Source organism: Theobroma umbraticum, unplaced genomic scaffold, assembly GCF_002168275.2.
Source record: "Theobroma umbraticum cultivar Fairchild unplaced genomic scaffold, ASM216827v3 scaffold_81.0, whole genome shotgun sequence".
Classification (NCBI taxonomy): domain Eukaryota; kingdom Viridiplantae; phylum Streptophyta; class Magnoliopsida; order Malvales; family Malvaceae; genus Theobroma; species Theobroma umbraticum.
This window is the reverse complement of record NW_018397268.1, coordinates 1,597,588-1,623,273: the sequence shown is the minus strand read 5'-3', so window position 1 is coordinate 1,623,273 and position 25,686 is coordinate 1,597,588. Positions and strand designations below refer to the sequence as shown.

The 25,686-nt window shown below is 34.5% G+C and overlaps 4 protein-coding genes and 1 non-coding gene across 5 annotated transcripts; 4 read left to right on the top strand and 1 right to left on the bottom strand.

Annotated features, from left to right (window-relative positions):
* Positions 1–255: 255 nt before the first annotated feature.
* On the top strand, positions 256–2,930 carry LOC110425370 (Calcium-dependent lipid-binding (CaLB domain) family protein). Its single transcript, XM_021440269.2, has 5 exons — positions 256–419; positions 1,102–1,167; positions 1,714–1,852; positions 2,106–2,241; positions 2,643–2,930. The coding sequence occupies exons 1-5, from the start codon at positions 353–355 to the stop codon at positions 2,688–2,690; spliced, it is 456 nt and encodes a 151-aa protein (XP_021295944.1). The 5' UTR covers positions 256–352; the 3' UTR covers positions 2,691–2,930.
* An 849-nt stretch (positions 2,931–3,779) lies between these two features.
* TRNAK-UUU (transfer RNA lysine (anticodon UUU)) lies at positions 3,780–3,852 on the top strand. Its single transcript has one exon. It is a non-coding gene; the product is annotated as a tRNA-Lys (tRNA).
* A 341-nt stretch (positions 3,853–4,193) lies between these two features.
* Positions 4,194–7,680, top strand: LOC110425002 (ternary complex factor MIP1 leucine-zipper protein (Protein of unknown function, DUF547)). The gene is made up of 9 exons (XM_021439752.1): positions 4,194–4,752; positions 4,833–4,949; positions 5,040–5,355; positions 5,446–5,866; positions 5,962–6,061; positions 6,151–6,210; positions 6,502–6,585; positions 6,903–7,010; positions 7,114–7,680. The coding sequence occupies exons 1-9, from the start codon at positions 4,684–4,686 to the stop codon at positions 7,420–7,422; spliced, it is 1,584 nt and encodes a 527-aa protein (XP_021295427.1). The 5' UTR covers positions 4,194–4,683; the 3' UTR covers positions 7,423–7,680.
* A 144-nt stretch (positions 7,681–7,824) lies between these two features.
* On the bottom strand, positions 7,825–16,863 carry PAT2 (protein affected trafficking 2). The gene is made up of 11 exons (XM_021439751.1): positions 16,490–16,863; positions 15,923–15,999; positions 15,247–15,496; positions 14,093–14,716; positions 13,079–13,252; positions 12,282–12,408; positions 12,084–12,193; positions 11,478–11,678; positions 9,626–10,614; positions 8,615–8,884; positions 7,825–8,368 (listed from the first exon to the last, which is right to left on the bottom strand). Exons 1-11 carry the CDS (start codon positions 16,703–16,705, stop codon positions 8,005–8,007), a joined length of 3,402 nt encoding a protein of 1,133 aa, XP_021295426.1. The 5' UTR covers positions 16,706–16,863; the 3' UTR covers positions 7,825–8,004.
* A 2,209-nt stretch (positions 16,864–19,072) lies between these two features.
* On the top strand, positions 19,073–25,466 carry LOC110425028 (protein INVOLVED IN DE NOVO 2-like). Its single transcript, XM_021439791.2, has 8 exons — positions 19,073–19,210; positions 20,149–21,069; positions 21,364–21,545; positions 22,109–22,198; positions 22,305–22,592; positions 23,396–23,611; positions 24,538–24,796; positions 25,147–25,466. Exons 2-7 carry the CDS (start codon positions 20,160–20,162, stop codon positions 24,772–24,774), a joined length of 1,923 nt encoding a protein of 640 aa, XP_021295466.1. The 5' UTR covers positions 19,073–19,210; positions 20,149–20,159; the 3' UTR covers positions 24,775–24,796; positions 25,147–25,466.
* Positions 25,467–25,686: the final 220 nt, after the last annotated feature.

Below are 25,686 nucleotides of genomic sequence, written 5' to 3'. Positions count from 1 at the left end.
GACTTTTCAGATTGCAATACTACTACTTGATCAGAACATGTCTATAATTTTCATCAAACAAAGCTCATTTATTAGTACAAGGTAATAAACTAGAAAGCTGCCAACCCCTGTTTTTCTATTGGTTTCCTTGAAACTACTCAACGATGGGGGTTGAACTGTTCAAGGCCTCATTGACATGTCAGTTGTCATGTTTAACTTTTATATGGCGTGCCCGTCACCCTAATAAACTTTCCATTCTTATGTCCCTTCATTTCCTCTATATAAACCAGAACTAGACAAAGTGTCCTACAACTCAAAGAATCAAAACAATTTCCTAGAATCTCTGCAAGGGAAAAAAAAAAACCAAAGAAGGATGGCTGTTGGGATATTGGAGGTGTTGTTAGTTCGTGCAAAAGGCCTTGAAGACACTGATTTCCTAGGTATGTAGGTACCATAATCCATGCTTTGTTTGCTTCTTTGATCAGTTTGTGTTCCTCAAGTTCCTTCTTTTGTTCATTTTCTTGCCAACCATTCTTTTCTGAATTTAGCTCTTCTCAAAGTTTCATCATGCTACAAAACTTGTTCTAATGGAAACCCTTTACTGTTCTTGCCTAGAGAAGAGCAAGAAAACAGAAAAGAAAGAGAATTGATTTGATATTTGGATGATGTTTTTGGCTTGATAAGGATGAGCCATTGATGGGTTCACTTTTTTGACAGAAAATTTTCCTTCTATAATTTTTTTGCTATATAAGACTATGGATTAAAACTTAACCTTTGAAAGAAACTTTTGATTCCTTCATTCTCTCTATATATTATATTCATTGTTAATATAAGATTTAGATTTAAACAAGGATTTTGTAACGTTTTTCCCTTTTTCTGACATCAAAAGAACAGCATAGCTGGAACCTCAAATTTTCTAGCTGGCATCACTCAGTAACTGCCAAATTTTCTAGAGTTTTTCCAGATGTAAATCCTCATTGTTGATTACATTGAACACCCTGCAGTCAAAAATGGCTAAGTCCTTTTTTAAGTCAAGTCTTGGGCATAGACTAGAGGGTTGATGATTGTGGAACTAAAGATTTTTACTGTTCTTTTCTTTTTGATTGTGATGTGTGATGGCAGGTGGAATGGATCCTTATGTTATAATTCAATACAAAGGTCAAGAGCGCAAAAGCAGTGTGGCTAGAGGTTACTTCTTTCCCCTTTCTTACTCTCTGCTATCTGAAGTTTGAACCCTCTGACTTAGAATTTAATATTAATTAAAAAAAAATAGACCTCTAGTAGATTGGATGGTACCTGGTCAAGATATATATGGGGATTAGTTTAGCTGGACAGGTTCTAATTAGAGGTAGAAAATTCTATCACCTGTTCTTTTGCTGTCAATAGAATAGTTTACATTCTGCCACCGGTTCTTTCGGATCACTGCTTAATTATCACTCTACTTGATCTTTGTTATGTTGCTCCCACTAGAAGTGCCTGTATCCAATACACATGGACGGATATTAGTATGGAGGTTTGGCCCTCCGAATAGAAGGAAAAACTTTAAAAAAAATGTACTCCTGTCGCATACATATCCGTATCCGACACTCCTGAATCCGAGTAACATAGGATGTTTGCATCAAAAACAAATTCAAGCAGCAGCCTGATTGAAAGAGACATGACATTGTTGTTCTAATTGCATTATGTTTTGCTTAAGTTTTGGCATATTACCTAAAGGAATAGCCCATGGTGCAGGTGCTGGTTCTAGTCCATCATGGAATGAAAGATTCACATTCACGGTGGAGTACCCAGGTTCAGGTGATGACTACAAGCTTACTCTTAAAATCATGGACAAGGACACCTTCTCTGCCGATGACTTTCTCGGCCAGGCCACGTAAGCACATTCACATTCTATTGAGTTAAACACTCTGGAGCCACAATCAACCCTAGTTCATCAAGCATGCTTTTCATTTGTTTGTTGCATCATCAATGAACCTATCACCATCCCAAATAGCTATGAGACCCTCCCCATGTTTGTTTCTCGAGAAAGTGATGGAATGAAAGTTGAAAAGAGTAGATGAGAACAATTGTAGAAATGGTGTGACATTACTCCACAATGATTCATAAAGCTTTTTCCACACCTGCAGGATATATGTGGAGGATCTGTTAGCCATTGGAGCAGAGAATGGGAATGCTGAACTACATCCTAGTAAATATAGTGTAGTTCAAGCTGACCTAAGTTATTGTGGAGAGATTCAAGTTGGTGTTACTTTCGCTCGGAAGGTATGTTTCCCATGGTACAACTTATTAATCACGATGACTTCTATCGTTGTGTAATGGATAAGTTCTGAAGTTGGTCGGCCAACCAAATCTCATTGCCTAAACCACTTCATTGACAAGGTTAAAGGATTTACACGTATCGCGTAAATGATCTATCTATATCAACGATGTATAGAATAATAATCTTTTTACCCGTATATACTCGTACACCCTAAACTATGAGAAAAACGAAAACGGGGTTCATTTTTTTTATTGAGGATTTTGTTGAATATCTATAACGGGGTAATTTATAAATAATAATCTTTTTACCCTACGTCTCGAAATATGAAAAATACGAAAAAAGGTATATCAAGCAATAATCTTTTTCATTCCCTTTTAATTGAGGGTTTTGTTGGATTTCACAGGTTGAGGATGAAGAAGAGTATGGAGGCTGGAAGGAAAGCAATTTTTAGCTTGGCTCAAACTGTTGAGTCAATTTTCACAAGCATGTTAATGTTTTTAGCTTGGAATTTTGTAAAATATTTTTATGAGTTTTAGCTTTGGAAATGTTGTAAACTCTTTTAAGGATGTTGTTGTGCTGTATTTTTGTTATTTAATTTTAGAATTTAATTATGTTATTATGTTTGATTTGATCATTCCAAACTAAGGAAACTCTGAAGTTATAAATTGTAGAAAAAATTATGCAAGTGATTTTTATTTTAAATAATTAATGGTATTTGGATGGTTCAATGGTTTACTTAACATGACTTATTATATTTTATAGATATATAATCTTGATTTGTTAGAAGTTAGAACCTAGTCTCATATATTTTTCTTTTTATTTGGTAGACATGCACTTCAACAATATAGTACTTAATATGACTCATTATAGTTTATATTTTACTAAAATTAATTATAAATCCTCTTATACAGAAACATTTAATGATAAGTACATTTTTTTATATCAAAGAAACTATATTTAGATCTTCCTTTCTCCCAAAATAAAAGAAAAAAAAATAGTTATACCTCTTAATTTTATCTTTCTATTGTTATTTCTTTGTTTATTATTTTCAAAAAAGATTATATTTGAAAAAAATTTAAATTATTTAAATAAAATTTATTCTTATATTAAGTTAATCATTTTCTTATATTTTAAGTTAAATAAATCATTATAACAATAGATCTTAATTAAAATGTTATTTGTCATTTGGTATCTACACAGTACTAAGATAATATTGAAGTAAAAAATAAAAAATATCACATGATCATATAATTATATCATATCAGTATATTACATCACTATCCACTGTACTATATAAGTATTATGCGACATAAAATGATCAATGATATTTTGATTAAAAATAATTAATGAATTATTAACTCTAAAGATCGATTTAATCCAAAATAATAATATAAATACTTGATTAAAAGTAATGAAAGAATAAAAATTTATTTAAATTTGTCTAAATAGATAATGATTTTTTTTAAATATTATGTTTAAGGGAAATAGAAAAGCAGACAAGATTAAAAATTGAACATTGATAGATGGACGCTTAACAGAAGCCGTCTTAGCTCAGCCGGTAGAGCGCGTGGCTTTTAACCACGTGGTCGTGGGTTCGATTCCCACAGACGGCGAAATTTGTGAATAATTTTTTGTTTCGTTTTTAAAACTTCAATTTTATGAAAAAGAAAAAAGAAAAACTCAGGAACTAACTTTTCGGTTTAGCAACTACCAACGCCCCATCTAACGAACAAAGAGGTCAACAAGACTTCCCCCATCACCAAAAAGTGAAAGAAGGAAAGAATAATCCCTTTGCTCCATAGCCATGTATCAACTAATCACCTTGCGTCCTTTTCTACCCTTTTTTGATGGGAAAGGAAAATGGATGATGACACTTAAAACCAAATTCAAGCTGGAACTCATTATCTAACCTCAAATTTAATCCAAGGAGTTAGGGAACTCATATTCACTGCTACCCAATCAGTTTGTATGTTAAATCCAGCCTGGATTTAGCATTATTACACTCATAAAACCCAAAGTCTTTCTTCCCCTTCAGAAAAGTTGAAGCCTGAATGTCTTTACTGTTCATGGACTTCACGTCTCCAGTTTATCCACCTTCACTTTCTATAATTAATAAATGTACCTCTCTCTCTCTCTCCTATAACTAAATAAGTTCATGCGAAGGCCATGCACTTAGACACCGTTTACAACTCACCGCCCAATCACACCCAACGATTCCTCCACCGCAGCAATGCATCCTCCTCCATTTCCTCCTTTCCCTCCTCTTCCTGCCATTGGCTTTCTTTCCTCTCCTACCTATCTATAATGGCACCCACGACCCGCCAAATTCAACCTTTCCCTCTCTCTCTGCCTATCTGTATTTTAATAGGGTATGAGGACCTCTGGCTGTGTTAAGTTCAATTAAATACTGCTACCATCCTGCTGAACTTAAGAGCTAGCAGAAGATGAAATTTGAAGACCTTTTGATGGAAAGAAGCGAGGACGAGAAGAAAAAGCTTCAGCTCCAAGAAGAGGTGAGAGAATTGCATCATCAACTAGGCATGAAAAGTTTTGCACAAGTTATGTAGTTGTGACCCGAGTTTACATGCTACAGGTCGACAACTTGCAAGCAGAATTAGACGAGGAGAAAGAAATCAACAGGGTTCTGCGCTGCGCTCTTCAGGGGCCAGTATTGTCACAGCCATTGCTTTCCTCGTTGGCTCCACCTCAAGTAAGAGCAAATATGAAAGATGATAAAGAATAAGGATGATTCAGTAGAGTTTTACCTCATGCAGAGGGTTGTCTACTTGTTTTCATGCAGGTTCAGGCACTTCTTGCTGAACTAGCAGTGGTTGAGGAAGAGATACTTTCGCTAGAGAGAAAAATCAATGAGCTGAAAATGGAACTCTATCAGGAGAAAAAACAGACCAAGGAATGGAAAATGCAGCAATTACAGCAGGCAAAGAACCAATCAATATGCGGACCAGGGAATGTTTCAGCTCAACATGATGATCTTAAACAGAGAACCAGATCACAGAATTATGAAGTATTCGATAAAGGGAAAATAAAAAGTCATAGGAGAGCCTCTTTAGGTTCTGCATTAGATACCCTAAGCCTGTCTTCCTCAGAATGCACCGGTATGCTCCTTGTATTCACTGTTAAAACTCAAAATTTTTCAGAATTCTGAACTTACAAGCTCTTTCTATGGTTCTGGGTGTGCTGAGCAGATGAATTTCGTGAAAGATCAAAGAAACATACCTGGAGAATCCAAAATCAATGCCCTATCAACAAAGAGCTTAACTATGAGAAACCAAATGCACTCTCAGAAGAACTGGTCAAATGCCTGATAGGCATTTTTCTTGAATTGAACCAAGCATCACAAGATAGAGAAGGATCGGCCATTGTTCCCAAGCTTAGTTTCTCCTGCATGGCTTCAAAAGGCTACATGGCAAAACCCTCATTGAACTTTAAATCACCCTTGTTTCCTTTCAATCAAAATACATCAAATATCGATCCTTACAGCATACTGCCAGAATTAGTTGGCATTATAAGAGACATTGGGCCTTACAAGAACTTCATCCAAATCACTAGACACTCATTGGATGTCAGTCGATTCTCAGAGTGCCAAGCAGCAATCGGAAAGTTGAGGTAGGTCAGGCTAATTTTTAGTTCAACCATGCAATTTTCCACTAAAAAACAAAGAAAGTATTTAATTTATTTTTCCTTTCCATTTTCTTTTTCAGGGTTTTGATGCATAAACTATCTAATGTTGACTTGACTTTCTTAACCTACAAGCAGAAGCTAGCATTTTGGATCAATATCTACAATGCCTGTATTATGCATGTACTGTAAGATACCTTAAGCCACAAAAAGCAACATCATATGAGCATCAAAGCAGCAATCTAAAGCAACTTTACTTTCATCAATTTCAGGCATTTCTCGAACATGGGTTACCTTCCACACAAGAGAAATTACTAGCACTCATGAACAAGGTCAGTTGCTATCATGAACTATGGAAAGTTCGAAGAAGTAAAATCAAAATGTTAAAGAGACTAGCCAATAGCAAACCTTAAACCTCAATTTCACTGTCACATAGATTTCTAAAGTTCTTTGCTCCTTGCAAAGATCTAATCCATGGAGTTGACAACTTGCCACTAGGTCCAGTAATTTACAAGCCCCTTCAGAGTAAACAACATTATAAATGACATAAAATTTCTGCCTACTAATAACTCAAAAGTTAATTTTTGCCGATGCCACATAACTTCTATACTTTTTTGATCCAGGCTGCACTCAATGTCGGTGGTATAGTGCTGAATGCTTTAGCCATTGAGCATTTTATTCTTCGTCATCCATGTGAATCAAAATATGTGAGTGAAATACTTATTAACTACAATTTACTTCTTGCCTAGTTTTCACCTAATTTTGAGATTATCAAAGATATATAAATGAAAATCCAATGAAATTCAACTTTGCATTCTAAGGGTTTTACTAACAAGTTTTTCATAAGTACGAAAAGACTCTATGGAGTAGAGGAAAACAACAATACAAGGCCTTGAGATTCTATCTCAACCTCAATCTCAATCAAGATTTTCTAAAGTCAACTCATAAAAATGTCCTACTTAGGTGCCTATTGTAACTTCGACACACTTCTCTTCTAGTTGCTGATTCACATCTAACTTACAAGGGTCCCATGGATGAGAAGGAAATGCTACTGAGGCATGCCTATGGTTTGGGGTATCCAGAACCCAATGTAACATTTGCTCTTTGCCGAGGCAGCTGGTCCTCGCCGGCAGTAAGTGTGTTGATATTTTACTACTAGCATCCAAACTATCATCCATCTATACTGAATTATGAGTGAATTCAATGCATTTACGTATCAAAGATGTGATATGCAGTTAAGGATCTACACAGCAGATGAAGTAGTGAATGAATTGGGGAGGGCAAGGGTTGAGTACTTGGAAGCTTCAGTGGGAGTTACAAACAAGAGGAAAATTTTGATGCCTAAGCTTCTGCAATGGCACATGCGAGATTTTGCTGATGACATGGAATCACTACTAGAATGGATCTATAGCCAGTTGCCACGTTCTGCATCTCTGAAAAGATTAATAATGGAATGCCTAAACAAAGAAACAAAATCTCTGATGACAAGAATGGTTGAAGTTCAGCACTATGAATCTGAGTTCCGCTATCTGCTGCCCTTATAACTGAAATGAACAAAGAACCAGGGGGAAAAGGAATGTAGTCATTTGCAGCAAACATATTTGTAACAGAAGTTGGTTTCTTTTTAGATCAACAACATTCGCTAAGATCGGCAAAACAGCTTGAGGGATAAAAGGAGAACTCAACAAGAATGACAATTGTTTGCAGCGCTGAATTATCATTGCCAACTGTCATTTGCATTCAGCATATTCAAAGTTCTACAAACTTGCACATGTTCCATTTGGAAGAAAACAGTAGGGTCCTCAGCAGGCATATGAAATGTTACATTAATAAAGGAATGATGCTCATTGCTGCAAACTCAGATAAAAGAAGCTGAACAAAAGCAGAAAACACATGACACTCAAAAACAGAAATTACACTATATCAAGCTTTTAAGAGAAAAGAGCTTGCACTATGAATATACATTCAGCCATTTCCAAAAAATGGAGCAATACAGAGTTGTACAACTTCAAATATTCAGAATAAATGCAATGAATTAAAAATGCATCCACTCATGCCAAACAATAGTGTCAATTACTCTTCAAGCTGACAGGGTCCACAAATTTCACCGCTATCGCCAAAAACGATTAAAAATGGGCAGGTTCAACTAAGAAATTTACAATTCTGTTCAACAGATTTAGGCCAAATACAGTTTCTTCACAGTTAACTTTAATAAATAAGTTTAACGGATCACAGCATTTACCTTGAACAGTAATAGTAATTAAACAAGGAATCAAGCTACTCAAAATTTCACAGCTGAACCGTAAGCGCAAACCTGATGCATCGTCAAGGTTAGCAGCAATGGGCATATCAACAGATACAAGACAAAGATTTGCATTGCTAAGCATTTTTAGTGCTAAGCTCTCACAGATTGCAAGAAATTTGTCTTTGATTAACAAGCCATCTCCACTCCCCCTGTTTAGCTCCCCAATGTGGTCAGTGAAAGTGCAACTGTTATAAATAAGGCAGGAAAATCCGGTTAAGAACACTGTGGAATAAGATAATTGAAAAAGGAAAGAAGCAAGACAAGTAATGATTTTAAAATATAATCTGCAGATGATAAATCAAATTGCCAAGATAATTTAAATAAAAAAAGAAAATTGTTAAAAATCACAATTGAAATAAAAAAAATTGTAAATATGAATAAATTTGCACTCAAAATATCAAGGGGAAAGAACAAACTAAGAGGTGACTAACCTCCTTGTGTATTCAAACATCCCTGGGAGATGAGATTCTTCATCTGTGAAGGCTTCAATATCCATTGGTAATGGCTTTACAAAATATCCCATATCAGGCCGCAACTTAATGGGAAGCTTCTTTCCATTACAAAATAAAGCTAGCTTCAAGGGCAATAGATGGTGATGAAACCGAACTTGAAGAAGCCTTCTGGTTGTCTGACCAGGTTCTAGAGAAGGAATCTCTTCCATTGGAACTAGTGTTGCCACATTATCATAAGATTTCATGGAGCTGCAGTATCAAGAAATTAGGGACTGATAGAACAGTGCTTAAGCCATGAAAACACTACATCATAAACAACAAAAAGGTCACAATAGCCCCAGAAAGGCAAATACCACCCACAACAAACAACCTATTTCAGAAGTGTCTATATTTATACACTGGAAATAGTGCAACTTTAATAACCCTGACCTCTAACTTCTACGTATGGACCATAGTTTATAAACTGCAGAAATCTGCATCTTCCAATTATAAATTTAAAATAAAAAAGTTATTTATTTGGAGACAATGAATAAGATATACATATCATAGCAATAAGATATACAAAATGTAACAGTACAATAACATTAATCGACAAGGATGAGAGGCCAAACTCAGCCATTGGAACTAAGAAAGTAGAACACCCAAGTGCAGAATGTAAGCCAGAACTTCTGGAAATGAGATATTCTAACTTGTCTTGTCCCCCATATAATGAATTTAGTTCACCAAATTGAATCAGAGTGAATTTAGTTGAGATTGTAGATTAATTTCCACTCTTTATTACAGACATATTTCATAATAAATATATCATGGCCCAACTTAAAATGTATTCAGTTAATCTATCGGATAATGATAGAAAGATATGAATAACATCCATAGGAACAATATGGATAGAGCTTTCCCACATTTAAGCAATCATATAATCAATGAAAGATACATATACAAGACATATGGGGAATTTCATAGACAAGCATAACATAAGAGCAAAATCACCTCTCATTTACAGCAGCTGCTTGGTCTGCAGAATCTAAGGCTCTTTTAGACTCCTCATCCACCAAGGTTATTTCCATTATGGTCTCTGACGAACAGTTCTTAAAGAAAGCTTCTATGCAAACAAGTAGAGGGGATATGCTAGATATCTCTGATGAAAAAGAATAATCCACCTTCAAACCATTTCCATTTGCAGGGTCTAAGAGTGAATAGCTTTTTGGTTTAACCTGCCTTCCAACATCCCTGATAGATATTCTTGCTGATGATTTATGACCTTGACTTTGTTCTGATATGCCTGGGTTTGATGAACCAGGCTGTTCCTCCAACCAAGACTCTAGAGTTCTATTTGACATTAATTCCCCCAGATTAGCTGGAGAAGACAGAGAAACTCCGTTCTGATTTTCAGAAGCATTCCCAATGTCTAAAATCTGAGTCAATGGATCGGCATTATCATTTTCTTCACTTGTAAATTCACTGTCATCACTACGACCACTGCCACTTGAGCCAGTGATAGAGCGCTGAGAATCATAATCAGAAGCACTTTCCTCATCCAAAGGACCAGATGATGTACCATGATCATCTGTCCCACTGTAATCAGGCCCCTTCTCAACTGCATGTGTTACTTCAGGCACATTCAGGTCATCAAGGGGCAAACTGCACGGTTTTGGGAGAGGTTCATACCCTGGAGCAGCATGAAGAACTATCTGTGAGAGAGACCCGGGAAGATAAAACCGGTCATTAATTGATTCAGCTTTCGCTTCTCTAGTTTGTCTCCCAAATATGCATTTTGCAACTACATGCAGAAGGTTTTCTTCATTAAGACCATTAGTTCCTTCCTCTGGTCCTTGAGAGCCTAAATTGCATGAATGAAGTTTCTTTAGTAAACGAGCTCGGTCACGGACGTCATAGTTCAAATCACATTCGGCCAATTCAACCAAATAGCTGAAAACTTTCTTGAATGTCCACAGATCTCCTGTAGCACATAATAGAACCTGCAAGTACAGACAACTGAGAAGTAAAGGCTTTTTCTCTAGACATTGACATCAAGAAAGCAAAACAATTGATAAACCACAAAATGAACATGAGTTAAGATAACATGCAACAACAATAGTTTTACTGTATGATTTCTTAATAATATATATGCTATATGCAGCAACTTGTCCAGGCTGACAACCTCCATGCCACACCGTAAGTAAGGAAGGACAATATCCATTTTCCAGAAATATTCAACTATGGCTACTCTAGAATTGATCAAGAACATCTTGATCTCACAGCAGAAAACACTCCCCTTAATTTGAAGGGAAAGGAAAGAACTGGAAGGGCTTAGCCACAAGAACCTGAATCATCAGGCATCAAATGAAACCAGAATATATCGCGTAACTCTTTATTTAAAAAAAAATTAATTTCAGCAAACTCCTTGGTCAATTACCAATGAGAAACAATACTAATTACCTCCAGAGAACTCAAAAGGTATAGACACTGACGTATATAACAAACTAGGCCCACATAGACAGGTAAATATTCAGCTTGTCCATCAGTCTAAGGTTTGCATCTAACATAGGAAATTAAATCATGACCAATTCCCAAGTTTTAATTTTATTTCATTTCCTTTGAAAGAAAGAGACTGGTAACAAAATCCTCTCACTGTATTTAAGAATCCAATAAATAAATGGTCTTCACAACATGAGTGTTCAAAGAGTTAATTTAAAACATTCACGGTGTTGAAGGGAGTAGCCAAGGAGTCCAAGTGTTAATTTAAAACTACTTCCATGTATATGAATGATCTATGGAACATATAACAGTGGAAGCAACTATAACCCATTAAGAGGGAGAACATTATAGCTTTTGGAAATACCTTACTAGCTGTGTTAAGAATTTGAAGCTTTGTTTCCAATGCTTCTGAAGTAAAGCACCATGCAAGATACTTCAGCACCGTGGTTAACATCCTTGGCATTATCTCCCCCAAAGAGCTGTATTCCCCCACCATCCAAATAACCATTGCACGAGCTGCAGGCACCTTGATTGAATCCAAACTACGAACCAATTGAATTATAACCTTCAACCCCAAAAAATAAGAGGTCAATCATCAACCAACTAATATGAACCTGTGAACATACTGCGAGGCTTGGTAAAGAAGCTAAAAGATGGATAGAGTTATGGATAAGTATAACATGGAGCACGACGACTCCAGCAAATCTCATTAATCCACCAGAGCAACAAAAAAACAGTAAAAATACACTACAATAAATGCAAGTAGAAATAAACCTCATTGAATTGATGATAAGAGGAATATCATCCATAGAGTGAAATACAGTTTGCTTTATGTATTGTCCTTGTCCTGATTTTGTTGTGCTTGACTCTACTTTGTTCCAAATAATTTAAAGATTCAACCAAAATAAACAGAAAGGAAAGCAGAAACACACAGCCAAAGCTTAACATGAAACAAGAAAGAGAAGAATACCTTCTCATGGCTTGGTGGGTCTTGCTTTATGATTGATTTTATAGACTTAATCGCTTGAATCAAAACACCTGCTTCTTGATCTCCGGACCCAAAATCCTTAGTCAAGAACTCTGCAAAATTCAGCATCACTTCAAAATACAAGAAAACAATGCTCCAGAACATTACTAGACAACAAGAAGTTAGAAGCGATGAACAAACCCTGTTTAGTCAGAGCCAACAGCCCATCTACACATGAATGTGCCATATTTGGAAGTCGTTGTGCACATAGACCGATTGCAGCAATAGTATCAGCAGCAAATCGCCTGTCTGGGTCTCTAATATAATCCTAACAACAAGCTAAATATAAGTATCTTTCATATGCTCAACAATCAGCATACTTGTGTAATAAGTGCAATTTCAACTGGTCAACTGGTGTCAAGATTATTTCTTTTGTGACAATGACTAGGAAATGGCTTTGCATTAGATGCTCAAAAGTGGAAGCCAAACATTATTAAATTACTCATTTTTTCTTCCATCCAAATCACTTTTTCTTCCTAACATAAGATGGGAGTTGCAATTACTCATTTTTTCCATTTTTCTTTTTTATTTTCAGTTTTCCAAGGTAGTGTATAGCAGTGCAAAAATGGAGGCCTTGGACAGTCTTGCACCAAAAATAAAGAAGATACAGTCCGATTAAGCACCTTGAGTAACTCACATGAGCTAAAACAAAATGCAACTTCCTTTTTCAACGAATCTGTATATTCCATTTCACCAATACTGAGAATTGCAGTAATATTGCATAGGATGAAAAGGGCCCAAAATAGCATCCTCACCAATACTGACAATTGCAGTAAAATTTTTTTTCTAGAACATCAGGATGTGAAGGAAATTAATTACTAAAAACCAGACAGAATTTTAAAATGTGACTTTTATTTCTTCTATCTTGTATATCGGCATATTGCAAATCTTAAAATAAAAAAATAATAATAAGAAACTCCTTAGGAACACAGCTATACCTGAAACTCTTTGAAAATAGAAGAAATGGATGAATCTGTAGCAATGGAAGAAAGTATCTCAAGCTTCAAGGCTTTGATTTGATATGAATCAGAAGAACAAATGAAGAGGTCCTCATAGTACGGAGCAAAGAGAGAAGGCATTGCCTTAGCAAACACTTGAATATTGCATAGGACCTGCTCATGCCAATCAACATAACCATTCTTACCATCTCCCAGCAACAAACTTGAAACATAGACTAGGTAGATTAACCAAAATCTAAAACTGGATTTGCCAAATGAAAATGTCACGTGTAAGAATTCCAGAACAATAAAATTATGGAATTCATATTGCAAGAGAACCTTGTAATATGTTTTCTGCTGACAATCCACATCATATATGTAAGTTACAATATGTAGCCAATGCAGTATTGATAGAGCAAGACTCAACCATAGTATTCTGCATGCTTATGATATGTGTGCTATAATATTACAGGTTTACAATATTAGCTAATCTGCACTTAAAACATACTTTTCCTTCGGCTCTGTGAATCTCATATGCTTAACACAATTTCACTTCTTTGTTTAAAATGGAAAAGAGGTTTAGTTATTTAGTGGTACTTTCACATTAGGAACTCAAAAACTTGTCATTTCAACTGTCATCACATTTCCCTTCTGAAAATAGATAACACAAATTTTATGATATTTATGCCTCTCACCTTTACCAAACAAAAATCTACTTAACCACCTGAAAATACAACTTTTCTAGTCATAATTCTTGTGTAATTCATAAACAGTAGAGACAATTACTAAAATCAATAGCAAAATGATGATAAGTAAGCACAAAATAAGGCAAATCTTAATTGCTCATTAAAATAGAACGCTACACAATAAATTAATGCATTTACCTATGAACATACATACACGAATGGACATGTTACGTAGTGTTTTTATGCACCAGTACAAAGCCATGTTTCAGATAAAAATAAATCATATTATAAATGCATGAGACAGAAGAAATAAGGAAAGGTACTATACCACATATTTTGAGGCATTAGAGGATCTCAGTATAAACAAGAGTGGTTTAACAATTCTTTTAATATCCTCCTTTGATGCCATAACCCAGTGTACACAAGCTGCTGATAGTACCACTGCACTGTTGTTACTCCACAACAACGGAGATGTACAATACAGCAGGATCTTCACATCATCATTAGTTTTCGATGTAAAATGAGTACCATTTAACTCAAAGGACACCCTGTTAGTGTAACTTGACCTAGATAAATACTCATCTGGGCTCTCAATATAACATTTGGAAACCATATTTACAAATTCAGAGTCACATGTCCCACTCATGTCAATAGGTACCTTTAGTCGTCTAAAGTCGACATCAGAACCAGCTTTTTCAGAATGGGAGCCCTCAGTACAATGCAGGGAAAACATAATGGATTCTTTCACAAGCCCATGCCTTGCAATAACATAGCGTAGAAGGATTCCAATTAACACTATCTGACCCCACTCTTCCACATCAGGAAGAATCTCACATAACTTTCTATAATTCCTCCCAATCAAAGATAAATTATATGGACAGACAGACACAAATGCAGCAGCAGCAGCTCCAACTACTCCAGGGGAGTGGTCATTTAACAATATTCCAATGATCTGCAAAATATAAATATTTAATAGTACAAATCCAACCCGTCAAAATGTATTATAACAAGAGATGACGTCCAAGGTGTCATGCTACTAAAGACATCTAAATTGAACATCTTATTAAAGAAGCTTAAATCCATGAATGTTTATTCATGTATGAAAGTTATGTAGTTGTTTTGAAAAGCTTGTATGAAAGTTATATATAACTTGGAGGAAGCCACTCTTTTATTTTAATATAAACAAACAGAAGAAACCAATACTCTTTGCAAACTACAGAAATTCCTGAAAAATACATAGATGCACAAATTATATTCTTAGATATGATCTTTGCATATTGCAAGTCAAACTAGCCTAAAATACTTTCCAAAAATAATCCAATCTTTTAAGCAAAGCCATCCAACATTCTAAGCAGTTTTCTTATGAGCATTTTTCACCAGATCTTAACAATGGAAAATGAGTAGTAGCAAGTTGTAAGGTCAAATTAAATCATGGAAAACATGAAAGCAAAAAGAACTATTAACAAATAAAGTTATCAAAACCTCTTCAACCGCCGAGGTATGCTCCTCTTGGCGCAAATCATGCAATTTGGGAAGCGCATTGGCTGCACATTTTCTCACATAGACAGATGGATCTCTAGCACACTTGCCCACAGCCACCAGAACAAGAGGTGCAATAACATGTAGACGAATTCCAGCCATGGTGCGAAGTGCCCACGCTCTCACCAAAGGATTCGGATCCCCCAAATCCTTCTGGAAACAATTAATTGACAGCAATGCTTCATTTGGACGCCTAGATAATTAAACACAGAAAGAATTAGTAATAAGTTCAACATCCATGCTTAAAAACAACACAGACAATCCAGTCAATCTCCCCTCTCCTTTGAGCCACTCTCTTATTTTAAGATAAAGACATTCTACCTTCGTGAGCACTGCATTTATGTAAGAAATCAGACAGTGATTCCAAATGATTCATTTACCTTGGAAAGACCACAAAAAACCATAACCTAATAAATACTCTCAACTTACCTGCTGTGGATAACAAATCATTCCCACTTCTATCCACTGTAATTAGAGAAAAATTAATGTATGAAGCAAGCATGCACTTCAGTTGTACTAATTTTCCCTTGTTTATTAATGTTGCTTATTCGACATGCAGAAACAGTGATAGGAATTTAAACAAAATTCACTCTAAATAATGGAAGTTTGTGAAACGTACTTTTCAGCATAATGCAGTAGATACAAGTACACCAGCTTCTTTACTTCCAAAGATTGAGATGCTACATTCTTGACAACCTGTAATTCCAGCAACCAAAGAGATGGAAAACATAAACACCACAATTAACTAAAACATAAATACTATCAAGAATGCAATAATGATCAACAATCAATGTCCACACTCCATAGACTCAATTCAACCATTTCTCGCTACTCAAAACGTAGCTAGCAATAAAGATCAATGAACTATAACTCAATCAGTGAAATTCAGTTACAACAAATTTTGAAATGCTTAACAATCTTTCTCATTTTCCTGCGACTTTCTCGGCAACCAAACAGAAAACTGAAACAACAGAATCATATAATTTCAAAGTTCAAAACACTTGCAATTAAACACGATATTTAAACATTCAAAGTTCAAACGCTAATATTCTTTGCATTTTCCTGCAACCTTCGTAGCAGCCAAACAGACCTCCGAAAGGAATTTCAAAACCAGAACACTTTAAAGTTTAAAGTTAGTTCACTTCTTCATGTTTCTATTCAACAATTCAAATGAAAATTAAATGACCTGAGGGAAGAAATTGGAGACGTCGAAGCCTTGAGCGATTTGGGCGAGGAGTCGCTTGAGAGCCTCGCACTTCTCCGAATCGAATTTGCTGTCCAAAAGAGGCGCTATGCTGACGTCGTCCGGATCGTCGTAGAGGTGAGCATCTGTTCCGATCCGGAACACCATCGTCGACGCCTTGCTCAACGTCTCCGCCGTTGCTCCGAATTGAGGAAACATTTCCCCTAGTATTTTTCTTCTTTTTTTCTTTTCGCAATAATTAAGAATTATGAGAAATTTGCATTTGAAAATTTATTTCGACGAACAAATTTAGAATACTTTCTGATCTCTAATATGGGAGCTTTGGCGGAGTGGGCAAGTGTGGAGCTGGAAATGCGATGTTTGGGTAGCGGGATAATTACGATCTGCGCGGGGATTATGATGACTAGTGTTCTGGATAATTAGTGGATAAAAGATATGTTAGTGTTTGGATGTAATCGGATCGAACTGTAATAAACTTTTCGGACAAAGGTCAAATTTGTCGTTTTAAAATAAAAATTATATTTAAAAATTTGTGAATGTGATAAAACTTATTGTTTTTTATATTTATGCAAGCAATAAGTAATATAAATATTAACGTAAACATTAAGAAACAGTAATTTTAATAAAAATACATTTAAAAATATAATGAATTTAATTAATTTGTTATATAAATTGTTATTGCCAATACAAATATTATACTATAACCCTTAATTAAGATTAAATACAGTTATATATTTAAAAAGACAAAAGGAAAATATATTTAAAACACCTATATGGATATATTAAAAAAAGGTTATATGCATAAATATTCAAATCAATCACTAAATAGTGATATAACAAAATTATAAATTTAAAAATAATCATAAAAATATGTTTTCATGAATTTTATGACGTTATTTGATAGTTTTGATTTTAATGCATTATATTAGATCCAATAATAAATTTAGTTTCTATATTTTTAAAAAAAATATTGAATTTAACCCTTAATTGATTTAACCGATTATCCAACTTATTTGAAATTATTTTACTTTTTACAATTTTTTAACTTTTTAATATTTCTTAATAATTTATTTAGAAATTTATTGATATTATATCTTCTTTTATGGTTAATATAAGCTTATTTTGGAAAAAAATATAAAAATTGATTTGGAATTTTTTTGCCATTAATAACTATCTAAATTTAGTTAAAAGAAAGTTATTTTATTTCATAATCAAAATAGACATTGTTGAACTGGATTTTAATTTTAAAAACGTAGCTTTTAAAATTAATTAGATAGTGTCTAAACAAATGTGTTAGCTCCTCCCTCGCAAATCTTTCCTTTATAGTTATGGAAAGAGATCTTAGAAATTAAACTTATTATAATATAGGAGTTTTAATGTATTTAGTTTGATTTATATATATTTTAATAAGAATTTTTATAAATTATTAAAATAAATAATATTTATGAATTCGAAATTTTGAATGTTTTGTTGATTTGAGATATGATTTTTGATTTGTGCGTGAGTAGTTTACGTGCAAGAAAACTTCATTATAGAATTAGGAAATATAAAGTCCATTAATTTGATTAATCAATCAAATTTTTTTAATTTAATTAATCTGATTTAATTGATTTAATGAAAGCTTTTAATTGAATTAACTATTTTTAATCAGCTTAATCGAACAGAATTAATCGATTTTTGTAAATTAAGTAAGTTTTAATCGGTTTGTAGCGTATCCTTATTTAAGAGAGATAACATAAGGGAGAGAGAAATGAGAGTGGAAGAGAATGCTAACAAATTTAGCTATGGCTGTGTTTTGAGGGTTTTTTTTTTTTGAAAGAAGAAAAGGAAATAAAAATAAGTAGAAGTGAAAAAAAGCCAAGTCACATTTTCTTTTAATTTTAAAATATCCAAAATTTAAGTTAATGCTAACAGTAGCATAGTTGAGTTAATACTTTAACGATATTAAGAGTTGATTATTTTAAAGTTGACAGATTTGATTTATACAAATAATAATACAAAATTAAACTCCACTTATTCAATCTAAGGTTTAAATCTTGAATTTGATATATATATATATATTATAAAATTGATATATAATGTTGAAAAATAAAAAAATCATAAAAATAATTTGAAAACGTATAAAATAAAAAAATTAAACATCTTAAAAATTTGTAGGACATCCAAAAATTGAGACCAACAATAAAATTTCATTTGAAAAACAAGAAAATGCAAATAGAAAAAACTTTTCAATATATTCTCATTTTTAAAAAAATAAATATAAATATAAAAAAATTTTGAATCAACAAAATTAAACTTATTGATTGATTAAGAGAAATTATCTTAAGTCCGCTAAAAGCATAAGACTATTTTTCGATTTTCTTCAATTTATTCAGATAATAAAAAAATATTTTTATTTATTTAAATAATAAATATTATATTTTAAAAAATAGTTTTCATAAAATTATATGTTTTTCTACAAAAAAGTTCCTAGGCGCTCTCTCACAGCGCGTGTCCAACAAGTTCCACTTGTCTGAGTTGTCAGTTCCCTACGACACTTTTCACTGGCCTTGTCGCTTCTTCCCACTCGTTCAGAATAAACAAACAAATTTACTTCTCTGCACTAAAATCTAAAAGCCCCCTTCAGCATCTTTCTTCCACAAAACCGGAGCTCTCGCAGATTAAGCTCAAGAATCTCATAATCAGAGCTCCAGTTCTGTGAAGGTAAAAATTAAACTCTCATTTTCTGCTCCCATTTTTCATTTGCTTCTTCTTCCTTCAGTTTCATTCGATGAAAGTTTTCGTTTCTGCTTCTGTAATGGTGCATTCGGGTGTGAAAATTTTGTGGAGTTTAGTCGACTCCTTTTTTTTTCCTTTTAAATGTTTTAGCAATGATCTGCTTGTTTTGATCTTTTAATTCCTGCTGTTTTTTTTTTTCGTTTTTACTGTGATCTATGTTCATTGCATGCATTTGTCTTAGTAATTTACTTTCGGGGTTTGTTTGGTTATGGGGAAAAGGAAGGTGAAGAAGAAAGGAAAATCCTCTGTTTGATAGATGCTTCAATGCATAGTTTTAGTAGTTGTGCTTCTGTTTTCGGCTCCGTCTCATAATAGGAAGTCATAAAAATAATTTGTTAAATATTAGCAAATAAAATGCAACAGTAATGCTTTTGTATGGGAGCATACTGTTTTCCTTTTTGTTTTTGAATTCGAAAGCAGAAAGCAAGTACCCATAGCAACGATTGAATTATGTTTGAACTTCTTCTTTTTTTTTTTTTTGGTTTCTACTTATTTTTCGTTTCCTTTTGATTTTCCTGGTAAACAAACATGGGATTGGAGTTCTCACAAAAAAGAAACTGCTGACAATGGGTTCATTTTGGAAAATGTAATTTATGTATGATTGTATCCTGCTTTAGTTTGGTTAAATTTTATTTTGTTAAGATCTTATAATTAATAAAATTCTGCTCCATTGAATTTTTATATGCCATCGAATTCATGATATAGCTATATATTTTGGTATTATCTGCTAGATAACGGAGACTGTTTGAAAGAGCTTTAAAATATTTATTTTTAATTGACTTTTTAATTCTTCAAACGTATAAGGAAGTGCATACTTTTCTATACGTGTACTTTGATGTTCTGATTTTGTTGTTACCTTATAGGTTCCTTGAGAATGGATATCAGCTCGGGCGAGGATTCAGATATAAGTGAATCTGAAATGGAAGAGTATGAAGATAAATCTTATGAAAAACTAAAGAATGGGAAACACAATATCAAAGTTTCTGAGGAAACTTATACTTGCCCCTATTGTCCCAAGAAAAAAAAGCAAGATTACTTATATAAGGAACTCCTTCAGCATGCTTCTGGTGTAGGAAAAAGTAATTCGGACAAAAGAAGTGCAAAAGAGAAAGCCAATCACCTAGCTTTGGTGAAGTATTTGGAAAAAGATCTTGTGGCTGTAGGTAGTTCATCAAAAACTGCGGCTGAGGAGGATCCTCTTAGTGGTTGTGACCATGATGAGAAAATTGTTTGGCCTTGGACAGGAATTGTGGTTAATATCCCTACTCGAAGGTCAGAGGATGGGAGATCTGTAGGAGAAAGTGGATCCAAGTTGAGGGATGAGTTGATCAGGAGAGGGTTCAACCCCATAAAAGTACTCCCACTCTGGAATTACCGTGGTCATTCAGGGACTGCTGTTGTGGAATTCCATAAAGACTGGCCAGGGCTACATAATGTCTTGTCATTTGAGAAGGCTTATCAGGCAGATCATCATGGGAAAAAGGAGTGGTGTGCTAATAATGATGTGAAGTCTGGTCTTTATGCTTGGGTTGCCCGTGCTGACGACTACAAGTCAAGTGGCATTATTGGGGAACATTTACGCAAGACTAGTGACCTTAAGACCATTTCTGGGATCATGGAGGAAGAAGCCAGGAAACAAGATAAACTAGTATCAAATTTGACAAATATCATTGAGACTAAAAACAAACACATAAAAGAGATGGAAGCAAGATGTTCTGAAACTTCTAAGTCCCTTGAGGTTTTAATGGATGAAAAAGATAACCTTCTTCAAGCATATAATGAAGGTGGCTTTTGACTTTTGTCATGTAGTTCAAGTTTTCTTATGAAAAGTAGTTGTAAAATATTCATTCTATTCTTCTGTTGGATTTATTCTGTTTTTGACTGTTCAAGTGATAAAGTGGCACCATTCAGTGTCTTCAGCTGAGGGTAGCTTAGTCCCCACGTTTGAGTCTGTTACACGTCATTCTTGTTTTTGTAAAACACTCTCGAGTTCAGTTAACTTTGGTGATCAAGAGTGTTTTCTAGTATTACTGTTGTCTCGAAGGTGTTAACTTATGTCATGCTGCTTATGTTTGCAGAGATTAAAAAGATACAACTAAGTGCAAGGGAGCACTTCCTGAGGATTTTTAATGACCATGAAAAATTGAAGTCACAGCTAGAATCTCATAAAAGAGACCTAGAGTTGCGTGGAGTTGAACTCGAAAAGCGTGAGGCACTGAATGAAAGTGAAAGAAAAAAGTTGGCTGAGGAGCTTGAACAGGTGTTGTGCCTCGTTTTTTATATTTGAATTTTGCTGTTCGCCCTGTAAGTTTTATGTTCAAGTTGTTTTTGGTACTACTGTTGTCTCATAGTCATGTCATATGACCGCTTTGGAGTGGCTGCCATCAGAACTCATAGTACTGGTACAGAATTTTTGCTTTTGCAACAATTCTTGTGAGAAGCATCAGGTGCTGAAATAAACTGTGTTGTTCCTCATTGGCAGTCTGGATAGAAATGCATCTGTCAGATATGGTGGATATAGTTGTTGATTTTCTAAATTGTGGACCTATAATTGGGAGTTTCCAATGTCAAATTTGTTTCTCCTTAATATAAATGTAGTGCATATATTTCTCAGGGTAAACAAAAGTGCCCAGTTTGCAGGCTACAAAGCTACAGTTGAGAATTTCCTATCATGAATTTGTTTTATTTAAAGACATAGCATTAATGAAAAATCAACAACTTTACTTGCTCTTGCAGCACCAGTTGATGTGTTTTGTTTTAATCATATGCTCACGAATGTTTGGTGAAAGAGTTATTTGAAAGCTAACATATTTCTTCTTCCAGAATGCCGTACAAAATAGTGCTCTACAATTGGCTGCTTTGGAGCAAAAAAAGGCTGATGAAAATGTAATGAAACTGGCTGAAGATCAGAAGGTTTGTTTGTTATTTGTGTGCTTTTCTTTCATAATACAATACTTCACTCATTGTTAGTTTTGGAAAGCTGAGAATTGATGTTACGGCTGGACCATCAATCATACAGAGGCAGAAGGAGGAACTTCACAATAGGATTATTCAACTGGAGAAACAACTAGATCAAAAACAGGCATTAGAATTGGAAATTGAGCAATTGAGAGGGTCATTGAATGTAATTAGGCACATGGGAGATGAAGATGATATAGAAGTTCTGAGGAAAATGGAGGCAACTCTTAAAGAGTTGAGAGAAAAGGAGGGAGAGCTTGAAGACGTAGAAGCACTGAACCAAACTCTTATTGTAAGAGAACGTAAGAGCAACGATGAGCTGCAGGAGGCTCGTAAAGAATTAATTAATGTGAGTTCTTTTTGTTTCTTTTCCAATTTTTAAATGCTTGCCCTGTGACACTTGAATTTTACTGCATGAACCCAAAAGGTCTTCAAAACTCCAACCTTATGAGTTAATAATTGTAGACGTAAGTGAGCAAATGTCCTTCATTTTGAAAGTCTTCTAAGTTCTTTGGTATATTTTTTTCAGATAATGGATATTGGAATTATGGTTTGTATGGGTTTGCTTACTTCTTCAAGATTATTTGATGATATTGCAAAAAACAGAAATAAGCTGGGAAATGATGTTCAATGGATAGTAATGCAGAGAATAACTATTTTCTCATTGCATTTAGCTGATTGGTTGTATTTGAACGCTTTTCCTCATTAAAAACTAATTGACACAATCAAAAGATTGGATAAAGTACAGGTTTTTAATTTTATCACGAGCAAGTTGCTTTAATTGTGTACCTGGTTGTCCAGGCATATGGTGTTCTGTTTCATTGCCTTTTATGAGTTGAAACATGGGTCTGGGCTGTTCGGATTATTCCTTCAGTTCTGCCTGCAACTATTTTACTTCATTACAAGTTTTATTGCTTGTTAATTGCTGATTGCTGTTGTGCTCACTTTCTAAGGCTTAATTTTTTTTTTCATATCTGGTTACTTTACAACTAATTTTTACTGAGAATTGCCATGTTTATGACTGCTTATTGATTTGTGAACTCTTTTGTGGTGCTTATCATATAATTTCTTAAAATTTCTGCTGTGGTCTTTTGTGTGCTCATCAGAAGCTTCTCTTGCTAGTGAGGAAGCACTAATTCATTCACTTTGTAGGGATTAAAAGAAATATCCAGTCGTGCACATATTGGTGTCAAGAGAATGGGAGAACTTGACAGTAAACCATTCTTTGAAGTAATGAAGAGAAGGTATAATGAGGAACAAGCAGAGGAGAGAGCCTCAGAACTGTGCTCATTGTGGGAAGAATATCTGAAGGATCCTGACTGGCATCCTTTTAAACGCATTAAACTTGAAGGAGAAGAAGAATATCAGGTCTTCATTTCATAATCTTAAAATATTTGTGCTGCTAGCCTCCCTCTGTAACAAATTTAGTGCTGTTGCATGATAAACTATGTTAGTTTACATAGATGTCATATGTATGTCCTGCTTCTTTGATGCTAGGTATGGATTCTTTTGTAGAACATGACTAAAAAAACAATTGAGAGAGTGAGACTACTTCATGGTAGTTCTGAAGTTGCATTGCTCCCTCTCTCCTCCATTGAGAAAATCATGTGTTAGATTAGATCTCTGTGGAGCCTGACTTGATGAAAAATCTTACAACCATAATTCTTTAAGTTAGAATCGCTGGCATTGCTGTTCCTATGATTCCACTTTCAGGTCTGTATGTCATACTAGTTTTTGTTTGCCCTTAGAAGTTTTTAGAACATAGAAATGGAAAAACCTTTTATGTCTAGCCTCTAGCAGTTCCATTTAATCATTGCTACAGCTAGTGATATATATATATATATATATATATATATATTAATCATTGCTACAGCTAGTTATATATATATTCTCCTAGTGAAGAAACTCTTTCATGTGATCCAGTTCAGATAGGTGCAAATTTCCCGGCATGGTCCAATGACATGCTTCAATGTTCACCAATCTTACTTGTACTCACCTTTTAGGTTAGCTGGCTGTAAGTGTTATCTTTGCTAGTTGTTGGCTTGGTAGAGGGCTGCTTGTCTAAATCTATAGGTGCTGTATGTGTGTAATTATGCTTGTTGTTAGCTGGATATGTATATGCAGTTCTTGTTGTAGAATCTGTAAGATAATAAATTTCAAGTAGTCAATTGTTCTTGGTTTTTCTTGAAGTTATCCATATGCTTTTCTTGTGAAACACATCTTGGTTGTTCCTTGTTCTGCTGCTTTTTATTAGTGTCAAATGGTTTGCTCAAAGTTCAATAATGTTGCTTCAGGAAGTGATCAATGATGAGGATGAAAAGTTGAGAGATTTGAGGAACGAGATGGGTAATGAAGTGTATAAGGTAGTCATTTCGGCTATAAAGGAAATAAATGAATACAATCCAAGTGGAAGGTACATAATTTCAGAATTGTGGAATTATGGAGAAGGAAGAAAGGCAACACTGCAAGAGGGTGTCATATATTTACTGAAGCTGTGGAACACGGCTAAACGCAAGCGAGGGACAATGTGAAGGTTGCTAATTTATTTTTCAGGTAGTTATTATTTCCCAAGGTCTATATAATTAGGAATTAAGAAATGAACATATGAGTGGTCAAGGAAAGACAAGTTCCAGTGTGGCATGTTTGCATGTGATCTTCTACTTTATACTGAATGACAAACGATTAGTTGGCTAAGTCTAGTAATATTCTTTGTGCATGCATTATGTTATTCACCCTTGTATATTATGTCAAGAAAAACACTAACATTTTCTATCATTCAGCACCATACAAACATGGGGTTCAAATCTTTGTGGTATTTTATTTTCTTATTAAATTGTGGCCCCTTAAGATGTTTGGCAATTTTTCTAGGATGAATCACTGATCGTTGTTGTTTTTAATCGCAGGAAATAATTTGCTGACGACCTATTAAGGAGCAGTATCCTTGAAAAGCAAGGATGCATCACCAGAATATCGAATTAGGTTGCAGTGTTTTATGCTCTGCATTGTTGTTTATTTGTACATTATTGAATTCCATGTTAAAATTTTTCAGCTCCCAGGGTACACACCCTTACTGGAAAGAAACTGCATTCATTGTTAACATGTAGAATTCAAGCTCATGGACAGCATGTCCAGAAAACGATGTCGAAGAAAGACCTGTTACAGACAGTAGTCCTCAGGTTAGACAATGTTCTGTTAATAAGAAGGTTTGAACTGCTTTCTGTAACTTGGATCGAAGTCAAAGACACTGGTTAATGACATGCAGCCTTATAAAGACATGGTCAAAGGGTCCGACAAATGCAAGCCCATCTTTAAATTGTGAGATCACAAATAGCATCTCTGAGCTGCTGGCATTCATGGGATTTATGATTATGACAACAAGCCATGAATTCAACTGGTTGCGTAGGGGATCAAAGCATAGATCTCCTGTTACACCAACCAAGGCC